The 18,850-nt window shown below is 46.9% G+C and overlaps 2 protein-coding genes across 4 annotated transcripts in view; both read left to right on the forward strand.

Annotated features, from left to right (window-relative positions):
- LOC102066750 (uncharacterized) overlaps positions 1–8,434 on the forward strand; it is a 21,959-nt gene extending 13,525 nt beyond the window's left edge. The window contains exons 2-9 of one of the 3 annotated variants that reach the window (XM_074543526.1): positions 2,154–2,243; positions 3,432–3,501; positions 3,922–4,018; positions 4,802–4,906; positions 5,162–5,266; positions 5,438–5,539; positions 6,179–7,569; positions 8,297–8,434. In XM_074543526.1, the coding sequence (XP_074399627.1) occupies positions 3,930–4,018; positions 4,802–4,906; positions 5,162–5,266; positions 5,438–5,539; positions 6,179–6,290 (513 nt within the window). In that variant the 5' untranslated portion in view covers positions 2,154–2,243; positions 3,432–3,501; positions 3,922–3,929 and the 3' untranslated portion in view covers positions 6,291–7,569; positions 8,297–8,434. The remainder of the gene's footprint in view (positions 1–2,153; positions 2,244–3,431; positions 3,502–3,921; positions 4,019–4,801; positions 4,907–5,161; positions 5,267–5,437; positions 5,540–6,178; positions 7,570–8,296) is intronic. The other 2 variants (XM_026798406.2, XM_026798404.2) reach the window with 2 other exon arrangements.
- Positions 7,683–18,838, forward strand: LOC102066565 (cadherin-related family member 5). The gene is made up of 14 exons (XM_074543528.1): positions 7,683–8,114; positions 8,297–8,472; positions 9,338–9,388; positions 9,722–9,814; positions 9,943–10,041; positions 11,174–11,284; positions 11,634–11,816; positions 12,167–12,257; positions 13,440–13,537; positions 13,870–14,076; positions 14,597–14,713; positions 15,224–15,296; positions 17,250–17,410; positions 18,263–18,838. Exons 1-14 carry the CDS (start codon positions 8,036–8,038, stop codon positions 18,836–18,838), a joined length of 2,115 nt encoding a protein of 704 aa, XP_074399629.1. The 5' UTR covers positions 7,683–8,035.
- Positions 18,839–18,850: the final 12 nt, after the last annotated feature.

The raw sequence follows: 18,850 nt of genomic DNA on the forward strand, positions 1-18,850 counted from the left end.
CCTTCTCCATCTTGTCCTGGGGCATTTCTCCCTGCTGTCTTCAAGGAGTGTGTGTGCACAGCCTCAGCACTGCTCAGTGTCCCCTGTTTGTGGCACTTTGCTAAAATTCCTGTGCCATGGACAGGTCAGTCAGGGCAGCCAGGGGCTGGGATCAGTCCAGCCCAGACTTCCCACAGCTGCAGGCGTGGCAGTGGTACAGCAGCAGGGATCAGGTGAGGCCACTCATTTCCTCTGTCATTCTTAGAGCCAGAAAATAGCGGAAAGCTTTTCTCTGCAGTGATGCTGCACATAGATAATGGGTTATAGATTTCATCTAAATGGGTGATTTAATCCTGCTTTGTGCCTGCTGGATGCAGGCAAGGGGAATCTCCACTCTCCTGCTGGGACTTGGAGGGTTCACACAAATGGAGAATCAAGGTGCAAATTCACAAAGCTCCTTTCAACAGATATTGTTAGGCAGGATTCTTTATTACTCCTATTTCCATAATGCCTCCTGATGAGAGTTTGATGTAAATTCTGGTTAAGGAGAATCAAATGTTGTTTCAGGACTGAGGAATTGGTTTGGGCTCTGGTTTATTCAGTTATAAATTTCAGCTTGAAAATGCTTTTGGGTGTCTTCATAGCCCTGAATATGCTCATCAGGGGCTTTCAGAGCTGCACTAGAGCTTGAGCCCACATTTGTCACCTGCGTTAAGTTGCAGCACTGCTGGGCATAGCCACACCATTTTCCACCCCATCACCTTTTCACTCTGCCCCTGCTGCTGGAGGCAAGCCCCATTTTTTGTTGCAAAACAGTTAATCAGGTTACTTATTTCATGTTCTTCCAGTCCCCAGAACCTTTTAGTGTCCTGTCATACACCCTCTGCTGCCATCGTGGGGCCACTTTGTTATTCCAACCTCTTCTCTGTCCTCTCGTGGCAAACTGAGTTTCCCCAGAGTTTGGAGGCATTTCAGACCCACTGAGGTTGTTTGCCAAGGAAGGAAAATCACATAAGTAATTTTTACCTCCCTACATCTTGTCCAGCCTCTTTTATGAACCTGAAGCTGCCAGCAGCACTGCAGGCAGAAGCAGAGGCAGAAGGCTGCAGCTGGAGAGAGCAGGTTCAGAGAGGAGAGAAAAGTGGCTGGGAAATGCCTGGACCAGAGCAGGTTCCAGAGGAGGAAATGGGCTCTCCTGTCCTAGTGCTGACCATGGCATGTCTTGATGCTCCAGGCCTGGAATGGGACCTGGAGTGACCCTGCTGTTTCCCCTGTCCCTGCTGCAGGGCTCTGGCTGCAGCCTGCACTCACAAGCCAGAGGTTCTGCTCATCAGGTCCTGGGGCATTCTTCCAAGGGAAAGATAATGAGGAAAATCCTGTCCCTCCCAGTCTTCTAGTCATGAGGACACCCTTTGCTTTTCCAAGGAAAAAGATAAGGAGATAAGAAGTGTAGTACAGTTCCCATTTCTCCAGTTGAAAGATTAATTTTTATTATTATTATTATTATTATTCCTTATTCCTTCCAAGCTACTTTATACTATACAAAGAAGAGAGAAAGGCTAATCTTATTTTCTTCCTGTATTTCTGAGTCACCTTTAGCTGCAGTATTTGAGACCAGCCAAACCCCAGCAATGGCAAGGAATATTTAGGATGTTTTCCATACATGTATAAGTATGCTGGCTTTTTAGATGCTGTGACAGAATTTGTACTGACAGACCTTTCCCAGCTGAAACCACAGTTCACAAGGTGTTGTCCCCTCATGGAAAAGTGAGCCCTGATCCTACTGATCAGGCAATTGCCCTAAAAAAATGACACTTTGTTCAACCAAATCACTGCTGCACACAGGGACTCCCTGACAGATCCTGGCATTTGCAAACAGCCCAAGCCAGGATGAAATTACAAGAAGAGAAGATTAGGCTCCTATCAAGAGGTAATTAAAGCCAGGAAATAATGATGACAATCATAGCGAATCAATTGGTACAAGGATGTTTGCCCAACAAATGTCATTATAGGCAGAAGCAGGAATTATTATCCATCAGCAGAAATATTCCATCAAATTGCTGTGAATGACCTGATCAGGTAATTAAAGGGACATTCCAACCCCGCTGCATTATTTGCTGTTAATCATGATTGCTCATATCCATATCTTTACTCAAATAATTGTTTCTGATAAGGCTGCAGATTTATAGAGGTCCCCAAGAGGAGCAGGCAGTGGAGCATCAGCTGTGAGCCCAGAGCAACCCAGGTCGGTGAGTCCTGCTGGGGTGAGTGTGCTGCACGGGCTGCCTTCCCTTCTCTCTCACTTTTGGGTGGATTTCAGACCTCTGTGATGCCTCACTGAGCCATTGCCATGAGGCCATCCATGTCCTGAGCAGCAGTGCTGGAATATGGGGGTTTCCCTCCTCAGGGCTCCCAGCCTGGCTCGGGGGGTTGTTCTTTCAGCTAAAGGTCCCAGCTGGCCAAAGAGTTTGCAGTCATTTAAAACCAGCATCAGTGGGGAGGAAATTAAAAGCTTGGAAGTGTCCTGCTAAGGGTAAACAGCCCTTCAGTGATGACACTGGAGATCTACCTGCTTCTTGGGGTGTGGGTAATTTTAAAAATCATTATTGATAGGAAGGAAAAGTTCCCCAACAGCTATCACTGCTCTTGGGAACTTCAGCAAGCAAATATGGTCTACCCAGGGAACACAAAATTACATCCAGAAAGAGAAAAGAGAAGTTGATCACCAGATTAGCAGCTAGAAAGGTTATGAAGAGAGGGGAAACTCTGGAGCCAAGGATGGGGTTTAAAATGGTCTCTTAAGTATGGTATCCCAGAGAAATGCAAGCCCATGAGAGGCCAAATGCTGAGGTTAGATCTTGGGGTCAAGGGATTGTGTGACAGCTGTTGGGCAGATAGAAGGACAGGCTCAGGATTCAGGTGCCCCTTGCCTAAGGATGCTGTGGTTTTGGTGGCTGTTTTCACCTCCTCCTACATCCCAGGACTGTGGAGTTTGCCTTGTTTGGATTCCAGTAAGATGCTGATCTTTGAAATGTCCTTCTTGCTTTACTATTCCATGCCCTCAAAGCTGGATCAGGCAGGAAAACACAACACTAAAGCTCAAAGTGTGTGTGAGATTAAGCTTATGGTTCCTTCATCCTCTCATATGTTTGCTTTGCAGCCCCCATGAAATATTTGCCCTGTGGTTTACAGCGACTAAATTTCTGTATAAATCCCTCACTCTTGTCCTTTCTCCTTGTGCCTCTTCTCATCTTGCAGCACTTCCCGAGCAGCAAACAGTCCCAGAAGGGAGGGATAGAAAATATTCTGAATTCTCGGACATTCTCTTTCATGTTCTTTGTACTGTTTAGCTTCAGAATAAAGTAAAAACCAAGTGGGAGGATTTGATCTGGGGTTAGCAAGTGCCATCTTGAGAGACTGCAGGACAGTGATGAAGGTTTGTTTCCTTGCAGGAAGAAGGTAAAAGAGAGAGGAGTGTATTACAAATTACAGGTAGAGCTGCTGCGTGATCCTTGAGGAAGGGTGAGCATCTGGGAATAAAAGGGGAAACAATGTGGGCATAAAGGGGAGAAACATGCTTGTGATGAACAAAATGTACTTTTTATTTCAGTGAGAAAACAAAACAGGAGGGCCTGCTGTGACTGCAAATCTGGGTTATTTCATTTTACCTTCTTGAAAGGTTAGAGGATAGGTGGATATGGGCACACACATGAGCCCTTCCTCTATATATGAATGAATTTTATTTATCATATGTGATTTTTTTGTCTGAAAGCCCCTTGCAGACGTCTCCAGGTGTTTATCTCTGCTGGCACGAATTCCTGCTTTATTTAGTTACAGTGGTGGTGCTTCCACAGCCCTATCTCTGTAGGGAATGTGAACGGCACCAGACACACACCAAGGCCACTTGTCCTGCTGCTCACAAAACTTAATGCTTTATTTCAGGAGAGAACATGGTTTCCATGATGACAACTCTGTGGCAAGTAATTATTCCCATGATTGTTCTGTCCCACTTCTCAGCATCTCTGCCATCCTGGGAGAGGTAAGTCTTTCTTGGGACTCTGCTTTCTTTTTCTCCATGGTTTTTGTTCAAAGAACCTGCTAGCTGAAAACCCAGCCTTTTAGCTGCCTTCTTGAACTTGCATCTGCTTGCTTGTGGATTATCTTCTTCCCTAAACAGATTTAGTTAAATGAGTGCAAATACTGTAAATGTTTTTCTTGCTTAAGGATGGGAAAGTTAATTTTATTTCATTCAGAAGAAAATTTGTGACCCCAAAACAAAACACAGTTACAAGGACACTTTTGAGTCTGTTTTTCTCCTGTGCACTTACATAGCCTGATAAAGGTGAGATTTTCTGTTTCCAACAGCCTGGTCCCATGAAAACATAACCAAAAATAGCCAACCCTGTAAGTTCACCAAGGGAGTCACCTGCAAGGGCTGGTCTTTGCTGCTCTTTCCTAAGTGCTCTTGAGCTTTGTGTCTCTGGATATTTGTTTATTACTTCTCCAGCCTGTTGTCCTATTCTTTTGTGTTGAATCATCAATAACCCCACATTCCCACATCCTTGTGGCAAGATGATTACATCAGTAAAAGCAAGAACAGGTTGTTTTCCTGTGTGATGTTTAACAAAGGTATTTTTAAAACTCCCTTTTTTTTCCCCTTTTTTTGTGAAACTTTGCCAAAGTGGTACGAATTCTTGCCCATGTGTGTTTGGGACTCTCTTCCCTTGAGGCAGCAGTGTTTAATGCCTGTTCTTGCCTGTTCTTGTATGTTTTTAAACCATTTTAAACCTTTTGACCCCCCTTTCCCTGTTCCAACTCGCAGGGTGGAGCGCCACGCAGACGGGCTCTTCCACAGCGAGCTCAGCAAGATGAACGGCAACGCCTACGTGCAGCAGCTGGTCAAGCACCTGGTGGGCCTCAAGGACAGGTGAGCACCAGCCACAGCCACCCTCCTGGGGCAGGGAAGTCTCCAGCAGGATGTGGGATCCCTGCCCTGAGGGGCTGCTCATGGAGCTGAGCTGTCCAGCTGCAGAGCCGGCCCCTGGCTGCCCAGGATGAGGAGGGGAAGGGGAGGAGTACAGGGCCTTGTAGTGGTGGGAGAAGAGGCATTGCTGTTTGCTGTGCCATGGGGGTCCCACGTGGCTGGGAGGTGCAGCTGCTGTCCCATGTTGTCCCCACACAGGTCCCTGAGGCACTCGGATGGGCTGTTCACCAGTGAGTACAGCAAGATGAGAGGCAACGCCCAGGTTCAGAAATTCATCCAAAGCCTCATGGGCCGCAAGCGCAGGTGAGAGAGAACCTCGGGTGTCCCAGCCCCACCCAGGCTCTCACTGAGGCCATGTCTGTGAGCACAGCAGCAGACACAACACAAGCTGCAGGTGCTGCTCTGCAGTGGTGGTGTTACATAATTGGTGGTTTGGGGTTTTTAATTATTACTAATTTTCTTTATCTAAACCAGCTCTCCTGGCCCAGTCAACACAGACATGCAGGGGAGAGAGGGAGTAAACAAACCTGAGGAACTTTGCTTTCTCTGGTTGTACCAGAGCTTTCTGAACACCAGGTAGGTGGGAGGGATTGGTCACCTCTGTGACTCTCAGCCCCACAATACTGAAGCCAAAAGAAGGCATTTATGAACAGCCATAGAAAAAGTCAGTTGTTAAAACAGTAAAACCCAGGGAAGCAAAATAATATCTTTTCCTAAGAGTTGTCATTCTGGATTGAAGCAATTATTAATCTCATTAGGAAATGTGACCTAATGGTTAAAATTGAAAGAAAGCCTTTGCTACCCTGTCTGGATTCAGCTGCTGGTTGGAGCACACACCTCAGGATGGGTTGTCCCAGGACCTGGACATTGTCTTTTCCTAATGCCCAACAGCTTTCCCTTAGACATCTTGGACTCTTAAATCCCTTAGACATCTTGGACTCTTAAATCACTGTAATTAGGAGGAATAAACTGGCCCTTAGTACCTCTTGTGCCACAATGGGGGAGAAACTCCACTGTGCATTTGTAGAGTGCCTGGCAGCAGGCAGCCATGATCCCTCTATGGAGATCATGACCTGCTCTTTGGAGTCATCCTGGAATGTCACAAGGTGGCCTTGTCACACTTCCTGCAGTTCATGCTCCCTGAAATAACAGATTTTTCTCTTTTTTTTTCCTTTTTTTTTTCTTTTTTTGTCCCTGCTTTTTCCCTTCCCACAGCCGCTCAGACAGAGATGCCAGGGAGGCTGCTGCCATTACCAGCCAGTACATTTGTCCCTTCTCTAAGCAGCTGCTTGCAGACATGAAGGAAGATACAGATGGTTCTGAATGAAGGTTAAAAGAAAGAAACAGCCAAGGAGACAGCTTTGCACATGTATGGCCTTGAAAATAAACAGGAAAGCTCTTGCTTAGGAACGATTCTTGACATAGGCAAATAAATAAAAATAATCCTGTAAAGCAGTCAAAAACCAATGAAACCTTTGAGATTATCCAAAGTGAAATGCATGTGGGTGTGTACTGCTGTCAGTAGATGGAGCCTGGGTGAAGGACATCCCTTCCACTCTGTGTTGGCATCTGGCTGCCTGCTGCTGTTCCCAAATAAAAATGGTTAGCTGTGCCTGTGCCTTGGCTGCTCTTTGGGAAACTGGAATAAGGATGGTTCCATTACAAGGTCTTGGATTATTAGGAATGCAGGGGAGGAGCATTTTGCCAGGATTCCCCACATGAAGCATGATGGGACACATGGCTGGGACTGGGGAGTGCCTACAGTGCAGCTGTGCACAGAGGTCAGAATCAGGGCTCCATGTAGCAGAAACAAAGCCAGATGTTAGGCCTTATGGCAAAGAAATGTTCTGAGAGCTACACAACAGAGATACTCACTTTAAAGGTTATTTCCTCTCCATTCTGCTCCTGGAGCTGATGGCCCAGTTTTGTCACAGCCACTGAAGACAAAGCTCCACGAGGAATAATTTGTTCCCACCACTTAATGAGGTTCATGTACTGTCCCTGTGCCACACAGGCAGATTGCTCCCCTTTGATGGAGCAGCCACACCACAGCTTTCCTGTAAAACCATTGGATTTTGGAGAGCAGCTCTACAATCAGGATCTTCAGCTGCAATCCTGTGCTGCGCTATGCAGCCCTGCCCAGCCCATCCTGCTCCAGCACTTTTCAGCATCTGTGATGGACCTGACACCTGCAAAATGAGCTGTTCTGACTCAAATGCACACCTAATCACCATTCCCTTACTGAGGAGCTGAACAAGCCTTGGCAGTTGTTCATTTTAGTCCATAGGAAGTCTCTGTTAGGAAATATTCCCTTTGGAATACTTTTAGAAGGTGTTGACAGACTGGATTTCAGTAAGCTGCTAATAACCACCTGGCTGAGGCACAGCATCTGAGAACTTCCTGAAATCAGAATGAATTTTAAAACATCAGTGAGAGCAGAGGTCCCCTGAAAACTTCAGGAAGCTGCTGAGATTCAAATAGTTGAAGATCTCCTGGTGTGGAATGTCCTGGAAGGAGATTCTGGGAAGCATCTCTACAAGGAGCAGCCAGCAGTAAAAGGAGATCTGTTTTCCCTACAAAGTTGCTGGGCATTCCCTGGACTGCAGGTGAGCCTTTGTCACTGCTGAGATCCACTTGCTCACCTTGTGGGATACAGACCCCACCTCTAGCACATCAGAAACCAAATTTCCCCCCTTTCCTGTGGGAGAGACTGGAGTAAAGAGGCAGTTTCCCAAGTACCAGCCCTTGTCCTGCATGCTCAGCTGGGCAAGGGCTTGGCTCTGTGTTCTGAACTGCTTCAAATATATCCTTGTTGCCACACAGAGTTTAGGATAGGAAAGATCCAGAGAAAAAAGAAGCAGGAAGGATTTATGTGTCATTGTGTTCCATGACTGGTAAATCCTTCAATAAGTCATCCAATGGGGCAAAGAGGCAAAGGTTGAGCCACAGCAGTCCACAGCCAGCTGGTGTTTCTTGGTGCCATAAAGTGGCGAACGCAAACAAGGGCACAGGGCAGAACAGGGAGATCAGCTTATTTGGAAAAAGGGATTTTTCACCAACTGGCAGCTCACCATGGCTATTCCTCACTGGCTTCTCATGTCTGCACTCTTCCTGCTGCCCCTCTTGGCACAGATTTCAGCACAGGAGCCAGGTAATCTCTTTCACATTTCTTTGAGGAATGTCTCCCATGGGAGGGGGTGGCCCTGTTACAGGTGGGAGGTTGCTACGCTGCAAGACCCCTTTGCTCTACAGCTTGTGACCACAGCTCTCACCCAGCTCCTTCCCAATGTGAATCCTTGGGCTATTTTGCATCTTATTTGTGTGTTTTCCCAGGATGTTCTGTCAGTAACAGCAGCCCAAGTGTTCCTGAAAATAAGTGTCCTCTTGTGGTGGCTGGCATCCACGTGCAGCCAGGTTTCACCCTAACAATTGATCCCAGTTACCCTGATGGCCAATTCTTCACCATTGAGGGCTCCGAGCTGCAGCTGACAAAGTGTGTGGACTATGAGGTAAGCCTTCAGCTGGCAGGCTGTAATGATGGGATAGACAATGATGCAATGAGTTTCAGTCTGGAGTCATGGGCTTCCAGGAATTCTTAACCTGCTTCTAAAGGAAATAAGTTATTTCAGTTGTGTGAATTTGGTAGCCTACAAAAAAGATGGAGAGAGACCATTTGAAAGGGCCTAGAATGACAGGATAAAGGGGACTGACTTTAAACTGCTAGAGGGCAGGGTTAGATGGAATACTGGGAAGAAATTCTTCCCTGTAAGGGGCCTGAGGACCTGGCACAGGTTTCCCAGAGAAGCTGTGGCTGTTCCATCCCTGGAAGTGTTCAAGGCCAGGTTGGATGGGGCTTGGAGAAGCCTGGTCTAGTGAAAGGTGTCCCTGCCCATAGAAGGCATTGGAATGAGATGAGCTTTAAGTTCCTTTCCAACCCAAATCATTCTGGGATTCTGTCATCTTGTGTGAAGCAGAAAGGCAGTATAAAAGGTCATTGTGTTCACTTAGGTGGCTGCTACCTTATTTTAGCTCTCTGGAGTGCTCTGTAAACAGCCACAGGCATCCTTAAGTTCCCTTTCAATATAAAAACCCACTTTTACTTGAGTGAAGAGCAACAACCTGAGTTAACACCCTGCAGGTGCCAGATTAGCTCTGCCAACATCTTACAGGAATTGAAGGGAGTGTGCCTGGCAGATGGGACTGCTTTGATATCATCATAAACAAGATCCCAGCCATTAAGGAAAGAAAGGAGAAAATAAGATAAAGCACAGCAACGTTTCTGATTCAGCGAAGGATAAATTTGGCTCATTTGCTTTAGCCAGAGGTTGTACTCTTGGGCTGTTTCTACAATGAGGGGATTTGTTTTTCATGCAGGAAGACCCCCTGTTGCTGCTGTCCCTGACCTGCCAGGACCCTGCTGGCCAGGTGAGTGCTCTCCCATGGCTGAGCCCTGGGACAAGGCACTGCAGGCAGCCCCTGCTTCCCTCTGCTCTTCCTAATCCTCACACTGAGATGGGCAGATGTCCTTCTCTTTGTGGGCAGACACACTCTTCTCAGAGCCACAGAGAGCACCAAGGCTCTGCCAGTGGGCAGGAGGTGGCAGCAAGCCCACAGTCCTGCCCAGGACGTGGGCTGGCTGCAAACCCCAGCCCCATCTGGCCCCCATCCTTACACCATCCCCTCTGGTCACTCTGCAAAGCAGGATCAGCCCCAACAGTCTATTTTTGTCTTTGATTCTTTGATTTGCCCATTCTGCAGAGCGATTCCTTGCAAATCCTAGTCACCATTCTGAACGAGAACGACAACTCCCCCGTGTTTCCACAGCCAAACGTCACCAGGCAAATCCCAGAGGTAAGGGGTTTTGGGAAGGGAAGAGAGCACTGCTCACTGAGTGCTGTGGGACTGAGGAAGGGTCAGCAGGGAGAGGACTTCAATCCATTTCACACAGACAATAACTACAACAATGTGTTTTTTTTCAGGATACAGAAGTGGACACAGTCATTGTAGCCCGTGAAGAAGTAACTGCTGCTGATGCTGACCTGGACACCATCTACTATGAACTCACCACTACAGTGCAGGTGAGCAGCTCTGGGGACAAACAGTAGCTCTGAAGAAGAGCCCCAGCTTTGAGGAGAAGGTCACTACATTTAACTCACTCAACCTTTACAAAACTCAAACATTGATTTGGTTAGCAGAACAGAGCCATTAATGTTGAAGGTATTGAATTCTCTTATGGCTCACACTTTTAATGCACTGTACAGATTAAACTTTCATCTAGGATGTTCAGAGCTGTAATGATTCAGGGAAGTCGTGTTGGCATGATCTGTAAACATATCAGGAGACCTTTGTACCTCAGGGAGCTCAGAATTGCACTGAGTCTGATGGGGAAAGCAGTCCTTGCCCTAGCTGCTAACAGCAGCACAGGAAATGCATTGTGCACACAGTTAAACCAATGCCAGCCTGGAGAGCAAGGGCTGGCTGTAAACTAAAATCAAGAGAAAATTCAAGAGAAAAACCAAATGTATGTTTGCATTTTTGAAAAGTGTTGTGGAGAGAGCAGACCATGTCTCTGTTACCTCTATATCCCCAGGGAATTTAAGTTTCTGTGAACAGAAACCGCCAGTTTTTCAGCTCTGGGATCAGACTTTGCATTCACATTGGTGTAAATTCAGAGGGATTTAGAAATTCAGAGGCATAAGATTAAAGGAGAACCAAAGCAAGTGCAGAAAGTTATAGAGTAAAATGCAACACATGATACTTCAAGTCAGCTTTACAGTTTCTTTCAGTCCAGCTGTATTAGGCTAAGGCAGGTGATCCTGCCAGCTCTCAAAGGCTGAGCCATCTTTGACCTTTTTTGTGCATGGAAGTGAGATTGTTGGCTATTAGGGACCCAAAATCAAGGATTGTAGGCAACTTGCTAAATATAGAAAATAAATTAGGTGATAGATTTAATCCAGAAGCTGCTCAGCAAGTGGGCAGTCAAATCAGGTGTTCTGTGAGAGGAAATTCACAAGAACAAACCTTTCTGACAAGCCAGGCAACTCCAGTGTGCAGTGCCAAAAATTAAGTAGATCAGACATTCCTACAGTGCCCCTCGTCCAGATCCCCAGGATTAAAGGTCCAGTTGGGATGACAAAGATAGCAATGAGCAGGACTTGGAACGTGTCTGTAATTGAGTCTGCTATAGGATTTTTCCTTTTCCCTTGCCAGAACACAGACGGTTATTTTGCCATAAGAGGAATTAATAACCCGGAAATTTATTTACAAACAGCATTGGACTATGACAAATTTAATTCAGCAACGTTGCTCTTGTATGCAAGGGTAAGTGGCTTGGGAAGAACAGAATGCCTTGTTTGCATGGTCCCTCTTATCTGAAGGATGAGTCTGGATGGGACATCTCTGGGATAACAGCAGGGAGGGCGGAGACTGGAGGTGGGTGCATTTGGAGCAGCCTTTCCCTCTCCATAGTTCCAGTGACAGACCTGCAGTCAGCCCACTTCTGTCAGCAGAACAAGATAACCTACTCCTTTAGTTACTCTCACATAAATTTCTAATTAAACAGAATGGAGTGACAAAGGCTAAAGGGCCCCAGTCCACTGCTTTTGGCAGGTGAGCCCTTGTTGTGGCAGTGAAACTTGTGTCTCACGAGTGTGCTTTGCCTTGGGAGCAGGACAGGCCTGTGACCAGCCCTGAGCCCAACGGAACCAACACGGCCACTGCAACAATAACCATCACCATCAAGCAGAGTGACACCCGGGCACCCTGGTTCCTGCCCTGCACCCAGCTCCACAACGACCGCAGCGTCTGCATCAGCAGCCCCTACTCCGGCAGGGTCAACATCTCCGAGATGTCGGTGAGCAGGAGGGCTCAGACAGTGCCTCTGGGCTCTTCCCAGAGGGAAGCACTGAACCATCTCCATGAACCTGTGCTGGTCTCCAGTATAATGCAGATGATTCAGCAGAACAGGAAGCCTTCATCGTCGCCCACCCCAAGCAGCACTGCTTGTCTCTGCTCCTACAGCAGAGGAGAGGCAAGAGCTGGAACACCAGCTCAAGGCTGTCTCACCTCCACCCTGTCACAGACACCTCCCAGCAATAAATCCCATTCTGTCCAGGCAGAGCCATGGGATCTGCTCTGGGCTGGGAGAGCTCCAGTTGCTGATCTGGTCCTTGTGGTGTGTGATTGTTTGCCTTGCTGTTGCAGACAGACCCGCTCCTCCTGGAGCCAGGACCCATCTATGCTGTCGACCCTGACTACACCATCAGTGACAGGATCGTGTACAGGATTGTTGGGGGTGAGTAGACCTTGTCACCTTCCACAAGGAACATTGCTCATGTCTCCTGTGGTACCTGCCAAGAGAGAGGGCCTGGGATTTGCCCCTCTGTTTCTGCCACAGATATCACTAGAGCCACAGAACGCTGTTGATTAAGTAGAAGAAACAGACTGTACAGAGAGGAAGGAAAAAAAGAATTACAGTCCCACAAATCAATCTCAATGAAATCTGTTTCAAAAAGATTTTGGTTTTTTGTGAGATGAGACATGTTTTATGTTTAAGCTTTTAGCTGTGATTTTGTCAATCTGGTCATGCTACTTTCATGCTACTTCCATTACAGTCTTTGAGCTGTACCTGAAATTCCCACGTTATCAGCCTAATTTCTATTCATTGCCCAGAATTATGTTTTTATTTCCCAGCACATTGTCACATTCTCATCTGCCCTGTTTTAGTCTTGATTCCAAAAGAATCAAGGCAAAGGTCATATTGGTCAAATGAAGTTCCTCTCCCTTTTACCTATTATGCCTTATGGCAACACAGTTGTGAATGTCCTCCTGGTGCCAAATGTATTAAAGAACATTAAATTCCACTGGCACTTGGCTGGAGTGTGGCCTCCTTCCCCACAGTCAGTGACTCAGATCCCTGTCAACAGAGAGCCCACAGTGTCTCAGGGTGAGGAAGAGAACTAAAAATTCTGCTTATCTTACAACATGTGTCCAACATAGGTACTTTTATGATTCCCACACAGATGTAGCAATCTGCTTTCTACCTGTACATAAATCCAAGGTTTGTGTCTAGACTCCCTTTGTAACCAGTAGAGAGAAATAAGCATTCCCAGAGCAGACTGGGAACTGGATGGAGATTTTCAGTCCTCAAATTGCACCAGAGGCTCTGGGCATTTATCATACTTTAGACAGACAATCTGTGGGTCTAGCTACTGGAAGTGCAAAGCTTTGTTGTTCTGCCTCATTTAATTGGGTTCACACATATCTAATGTGTCCCTCTGCATGCCTGGCCATCACTCCCAGTCTTTGGAGCAGCCAGGCAGGCAAGGAAAACAGCATTTTAACTTGGGTAAATGGTATTTACCCAAGGAAAATTCCTTGAGGGTATTTTTACTAAGATGTGGAAGAATGAGTCTGTGAGCTCCAGGTCACTTTATGAAGGAATCTGACGGTTGAATTGTCTTTGCATTTTCTCTAGGGAATACAAATGAAGTGTTCTCAGTGGATGCAGACACAGGGAATCTAACCATGAACAAAATAGTGACTTCCCCAGATTCCTTTCTGTTGCAAGTTATGGTAAGTGATGACATTACAGCCACCCACCCAGCACAGCTGGATTTCCAGGAAGCAGCAGCCTGGCTGTGACAGGAGTCAGTGACCTCAAAAATAACTCAGTTACTCCCTTTCTTTTGAAGTGCCCAGTGTCTGACCTGTGGGTTGATCCTGCACCAACCCACAAGCAAATCTCCTGCAGCAGTTGAGAGTTTCCCCTCAGGTGTGGGTGGTGACAGCGAAGGAAATTCACCCTGGGCACGTTCTGCTGAGTCGATGAAGGCTTCAGATTGAGCCTGTCCTTTTGTGTCTCATCAGGGCAGAAGTCTGGCATATCTATCTGTCTCTCTCTCCAGGCCACCCAGGTCAGCAATGTAAGGAAATACTCTGTAGCCACTGTGGAGATCAAGGTCATCACTAAAAGCAACTTTCCACCCTACTTTGAGAAAGGGGTCTACAACGGGACGGTGTTTGTTGGGCTGCCCCAGAGAAGCTTCGTCTACCAAGCTGGAGATCCTTCCACCCCCCTGGTGATAACAGCAATGGATCAGGATTTCCCTGATGTAAGAAACTAAAACTGCTCTGTGTTCTGTCTCACTGCTTCAGGCTTAAAGCAGGATCAGGAAACACGAGGGAGGGGAAGAGTGGAGAGGCAAACACATGTTGTCCTCTAGTGTTCCATGTTATATTCCCTTGGAAATTGCACAGATACCAGAACAACTTATGGTGTGATGTCATGGGGAGAAGCTGCTGGACTCCCCTCTTCCAAAGCCAGTCCCACACACATCACTTGCATAGGTGTGTTCTGCTCAGGCAAGTACTAAAATTGCCAACACAAATGGGATTAAGACTTGGGATTTTTACTTTTTTTCAAGGTTTTTGTGATATGTTCTTGGCCTCTGAGCAACAGGGTGAATGCAGTTGAGTTCAGCCTTTCTCACCTGCTCAGCCCAGGTTTATTTGTTACTCTCCAGACCTGCTCATACCTCAGGTGTTTTGGACAGATCCTGCCTAGGGGTTTTTGGGAAGATGCATGTGAAGCACAGCTTGGTTTGATCACCCACTCTCTCTCTGGCCTTTCAGAAAGTCAACCCCAACATCGAGTACTATCTCAAAAACAGCACCGATTTCATCGCTACCAGGGATGGGCTCATCCTGACCAACAAGGTGCTGGAGTCCCCAGGAACTGTGACCATCCAGGTAGGGCACCTTTCTTGGGTATTTTGTCAGGAGTGTGGAAAGGAGGAATCCAAATCCTCTTTTTGCTTGGGTCAAAGAAGCAGTCAATAACTTTGGACTTGTAAGAAGCTGGATGTTCCCTTTGTCCACGTGGCTGCCTAAGGCTTGCCTGGCCCTGTGCAATGTCCTGTGGGGCTGTCTGAACCAGCCTGGCCCCAGCACTGCTAGGTTTCACAGGCAGGCACAGAGAGGTGCCAGCACCTGCTGCTCCTGCCCCACACTGCCTCAGAACCTGTGCTCTGCTCCTCTGTGCTGGAGCTGAACACGGAGCAGGGACATGGTTCAGCTCATCCACTCCCAGGGCAGGGAATCTTCAGAGCTCTTGTTCCCTTGTGACCAGGCTGTCCAGAGTGAACAGCTGTGGTGGCAACAGGGACAATGTACTTTCCCCTTAAAGGGCCCCCCACAAACCTTGAGAGTGAGCTGGAGATCTGGAAGTCCCTAAGCCATCTCTTTCCCATGTTCCCATAGGCTGTTGGAAAAGATGTGTTGAGCCTGCAGGAGGCAAGCACCATAATTGTGGTGGAGGTCATCCTTGCCACAGGTAGGCTGGGGGGAGGGTCTCTGGTTTGTACTCTGGGGAGTCTTTTCTATTTCTGTGGCAAACTGGCCATGGTGGGTCACCTTCTGAGGTCTGTGGGCCAGGGCTAGGCCAACCCCAACCCTACAGGAGGTTCTGTGGTGGCTTTAAGAGGGAAAAAACCCCAACAACATTCTCACAGCATAGTAACCACATGCCTTGGAAAGCCTCCTGAGACTTTAGTGGTGCTGAGTATTGGAGTGTCTTTTCTTGTTGTTCCAAAGCTAAAACTGGGATTGGTTCATGCTGGGAAATAACTCAGGATGTCTTTTCATGGTACATCATTGCTCCTTTTTAACCACACAGAGAAAACTGCAATGTTCTTGCCTGTCTGAGGCAGAGCAGAAGGCAGCTGGCACACCCCAAAGCCAGGCTTGCCCATGAGCCAAGGCTTTTCTACTCAGGTCAGGGTCTTTTATACCAGGATTTTATGGTCTTACAGGAGAAACAGCCCATGAGTAATAAGAGAGACATGAGGCTTCATAGATAACCCTCTGGCTACTGTTTAACCTTGTCAATGTGAAAACAGCTCACACTTCCATACTGCTGAGAAATGACTCTTACACTGGTCTTATAAATAAATTAGGATTGAAGTTCATGAAACTTCTTATGCTCTGAGTTAAGCTGAACCAATTGCAATGAATTTTTTATCTCAGGATAGGCAGACAATGCCCAGACTCCACTGGATTCTTCACACTGATGTGTGAGTGAAGTTCTATCACTTCACCCTCTGATCACCACCAGTGGGGTGGCAAAAACAAGTGGGTTCCTGGGTGTAAAGTTGGATTCCCTAAAAGCAGTGCCACTTCACAGCTAAAAACCACTGAGTCCCCATTTAAGGGCACAGCCCAGCATAAAACTAATCCATGTGTGAGCTCACAGAATTACAAATGCTCCAAGCATGCACCAACACTTCAGAGCAACTTTGAAATTTTGCCCTTGCTGCTTAAGCCACACCAAGCAATGGTGCTGTTGAATATGCAGAATTACACAGCTCTGAGACTCTCTGTGGGCTGCAGCTCCCCAGGAGACAGGACTAAGCAGCAAAAATTCCCTGAAGTCCTAAATCCTTGCTAAGGTGTTAATGATAAACTGAGGGCGGAATCACATGCAGAAGGAATACTCCAATTCCATTATAATAAACAGGTCAGCAGGAGAACAAAACCTTGTTTCATTAATCATTAATGAGAGTCATTTATGCTACAAAATGAAACTGGAAAATTTGAAGAATCCCACCACCAGCAAGCAAAGCTGAGAATGGTACTGTCTTTCCACTCTGGTGTCAATCTCTGTGCCAACATCTGACCCTGACCAGTGGCTGGAAGCAGAAGCTGCTCCTGAGCAGACTGGGCAATATTGCTACAGCTACAAAAGGGCAAGAAAGGTTTTATTGTCCTGGGGACTTTCTAATGCTTTTGCTGTTTTTTGTTTCTTATTTTGATGTGCTTATCTGTATTGGAGAGGATGTTCCAGATGAAAGGAGGCTTTGCATTTTCACACACAGACATACAGTCAAACCTCATTTTTGCATTCTGGTGTAAAAGGGTGAAGTGGGAAAGTCAAAGAACTAAATAACTACTCCATGTAGCATCAGCTTGCCTGATGCAGTCAGGTATTTATTAACTTAGTTAAATCACAGGGTAAAAGTCACTGTCTTATAAATGGCTGCTGTTTCCACTTCATGGAATTTATTGGAAATGACAATATTCTGTGCAATTAAGAAAGAAGCCCCCTGCTGTTAGTACAGCAAAAAAAGATTTTCTGTGGTATCAGATATATGACTGTCACATTCTGAAGCACAGGATGCTTCCTTGCCTTTCAAAAATTGATTGGAGCTTCTCCCACAGTGAAGGGTTTTGTAGGAAAATGCTGCCTGCCAGTTTTAGGCTTTGTAACACTGCTTTGTTTTCCTCGCAGCCATAACCCCTTCTGACAAGATGTACTCTGCTCAGGACATGGCCATCTTAGGGGGCACATTAGCAGCACTGCTGTTAATTGCCTTGGTCTTCCTTGGAGTGCTGATATGGAAATCCAGTAGATGGCACAGAAAACCTCTCAAATACCTGGTGAAGGAAAAGGTAGGTGCCTTGTTTGTACCTGAACTTCTAAGAGTTAGAAAGTGGGATCTGATGAAGCTTTGAAGTATGGATGGGCTGCCCAAGTACCACACATTTGTGTGAAGGTGGTGAATCACTCCCAAGACAGCCTGCAGAGGTAGCACCACTTTGGTGGTGTTTGCTGCTGTTCCTTCTGCCCCTGAGGCAGGAGCTGTGTGGTGGATGATGAGCAGACATTGTAAGGAGAGCACCACAGCTCCATGGAGCACAAAATCTAGGGTAAAAGTGGCACACATCAGGGGTGGTCTCTGAAAAAACCCTGTCTGAGGTATAAACCACAGTTCATCCTCCATAGTCAAAGGAGAGGAGAGTCCCCTCATATCTGATCTCAAAGCCTGAGCTCAGACACTTGTCTGCCCCTGAGCTATTTAATTTTGGACCTCTCAGGTCTCTGGCAGGTTGGTCACTGCAAGTTTAGAGTGTAGTTTGTCTGACCAGCTGTTGGTCTGTGCCACAGGCTGGGCCTGCCAGGAGCCTAGGCCTGAGTGCAGAACACATAGCTCAGGTGGGTAACAAAAGTCCTTCACCCTGAGTGAGGGAAATCCCACTGCAGAATGGGCTGGGTACAAACCACCACGTGTGCGGTGCTGGTGCTCAGCCCTCCTGGAGAGCTTATCTGAGAAAACTCCAGAAGTGAGCCAATAAAAAATGTCTCTTCCAGGGATCTGCAGCTTTCTCTGGCTTCAGATAGGTCTAACTACAAACCAAGATGAACTTTCTTGAGCAGGAGCTCAGTCACTGCAATCACCCTTCCCTCCTGCCTCCCATTTCTTTTCCTGTCCCTACAGTCACAATTTGTCTCTCCTCCTGTAGCTTTCCAAGGAAATCTCTGAGGGTCACCAGAACAACTATTACCAGGAAGATGAACAGCCATATGTGAGCACTAAGCAGCGTGAGACATCAGAAAGCAGCAGTGTCCAGACAGAGAGTCCTGTGCCAGAGCTGCCAGCACTTGCCTCACACTTCTCCAGTGCAGAGGAAACAGAGAGTCTCCCAAAGGGCTCCATAGCTTCCACTGTCATCTTGGAAGAGGAAGAGGAAGAAAAGGAAGAAGAGGCTGGACAGGAGAAAGAAGTGAAGTCAATCCTCAAAACAGACAGGCACGTGGCAGATGATGGCTACAAAGCTGTGTGGTTTAAGACTGATGTGGACCCTGAGGCTGGAGAGAGGGTTGAAGTGATTGAGGACAATGCAGCAGATGATGATAATGATGATGATGACAGTGACCAAGGTGTGCAGAAGAATGAGGAGGAAGAAGGTTCTGGCACTGATGGTCACCACCAAGGGCTGGGGGTGTCCTTTTCCTCAGAGAACTCGTCACTCCCAGCAGCAGAGGTGACAGTCAGCATGTCTCATACAGGTGCAGGGACAGATGACACTGAGATGTAAAGGAAATAGGGT

Source organism: Zonotrichia albicollis, chromosome 6 (genome assembly GCF_047830755.1).
Source record: "Zonotrichia albicollis isolate bZonAlb1 chromosome 6, bZonAlb1.hap1, whole genome shotgun sequence".
Taxonomy (NCBI): Eukaryota; Metazoa; Chordata; class Aves; order Passeriformes; family Passerellidae; genus Zonotrichia; species Zonotrichia albicollis.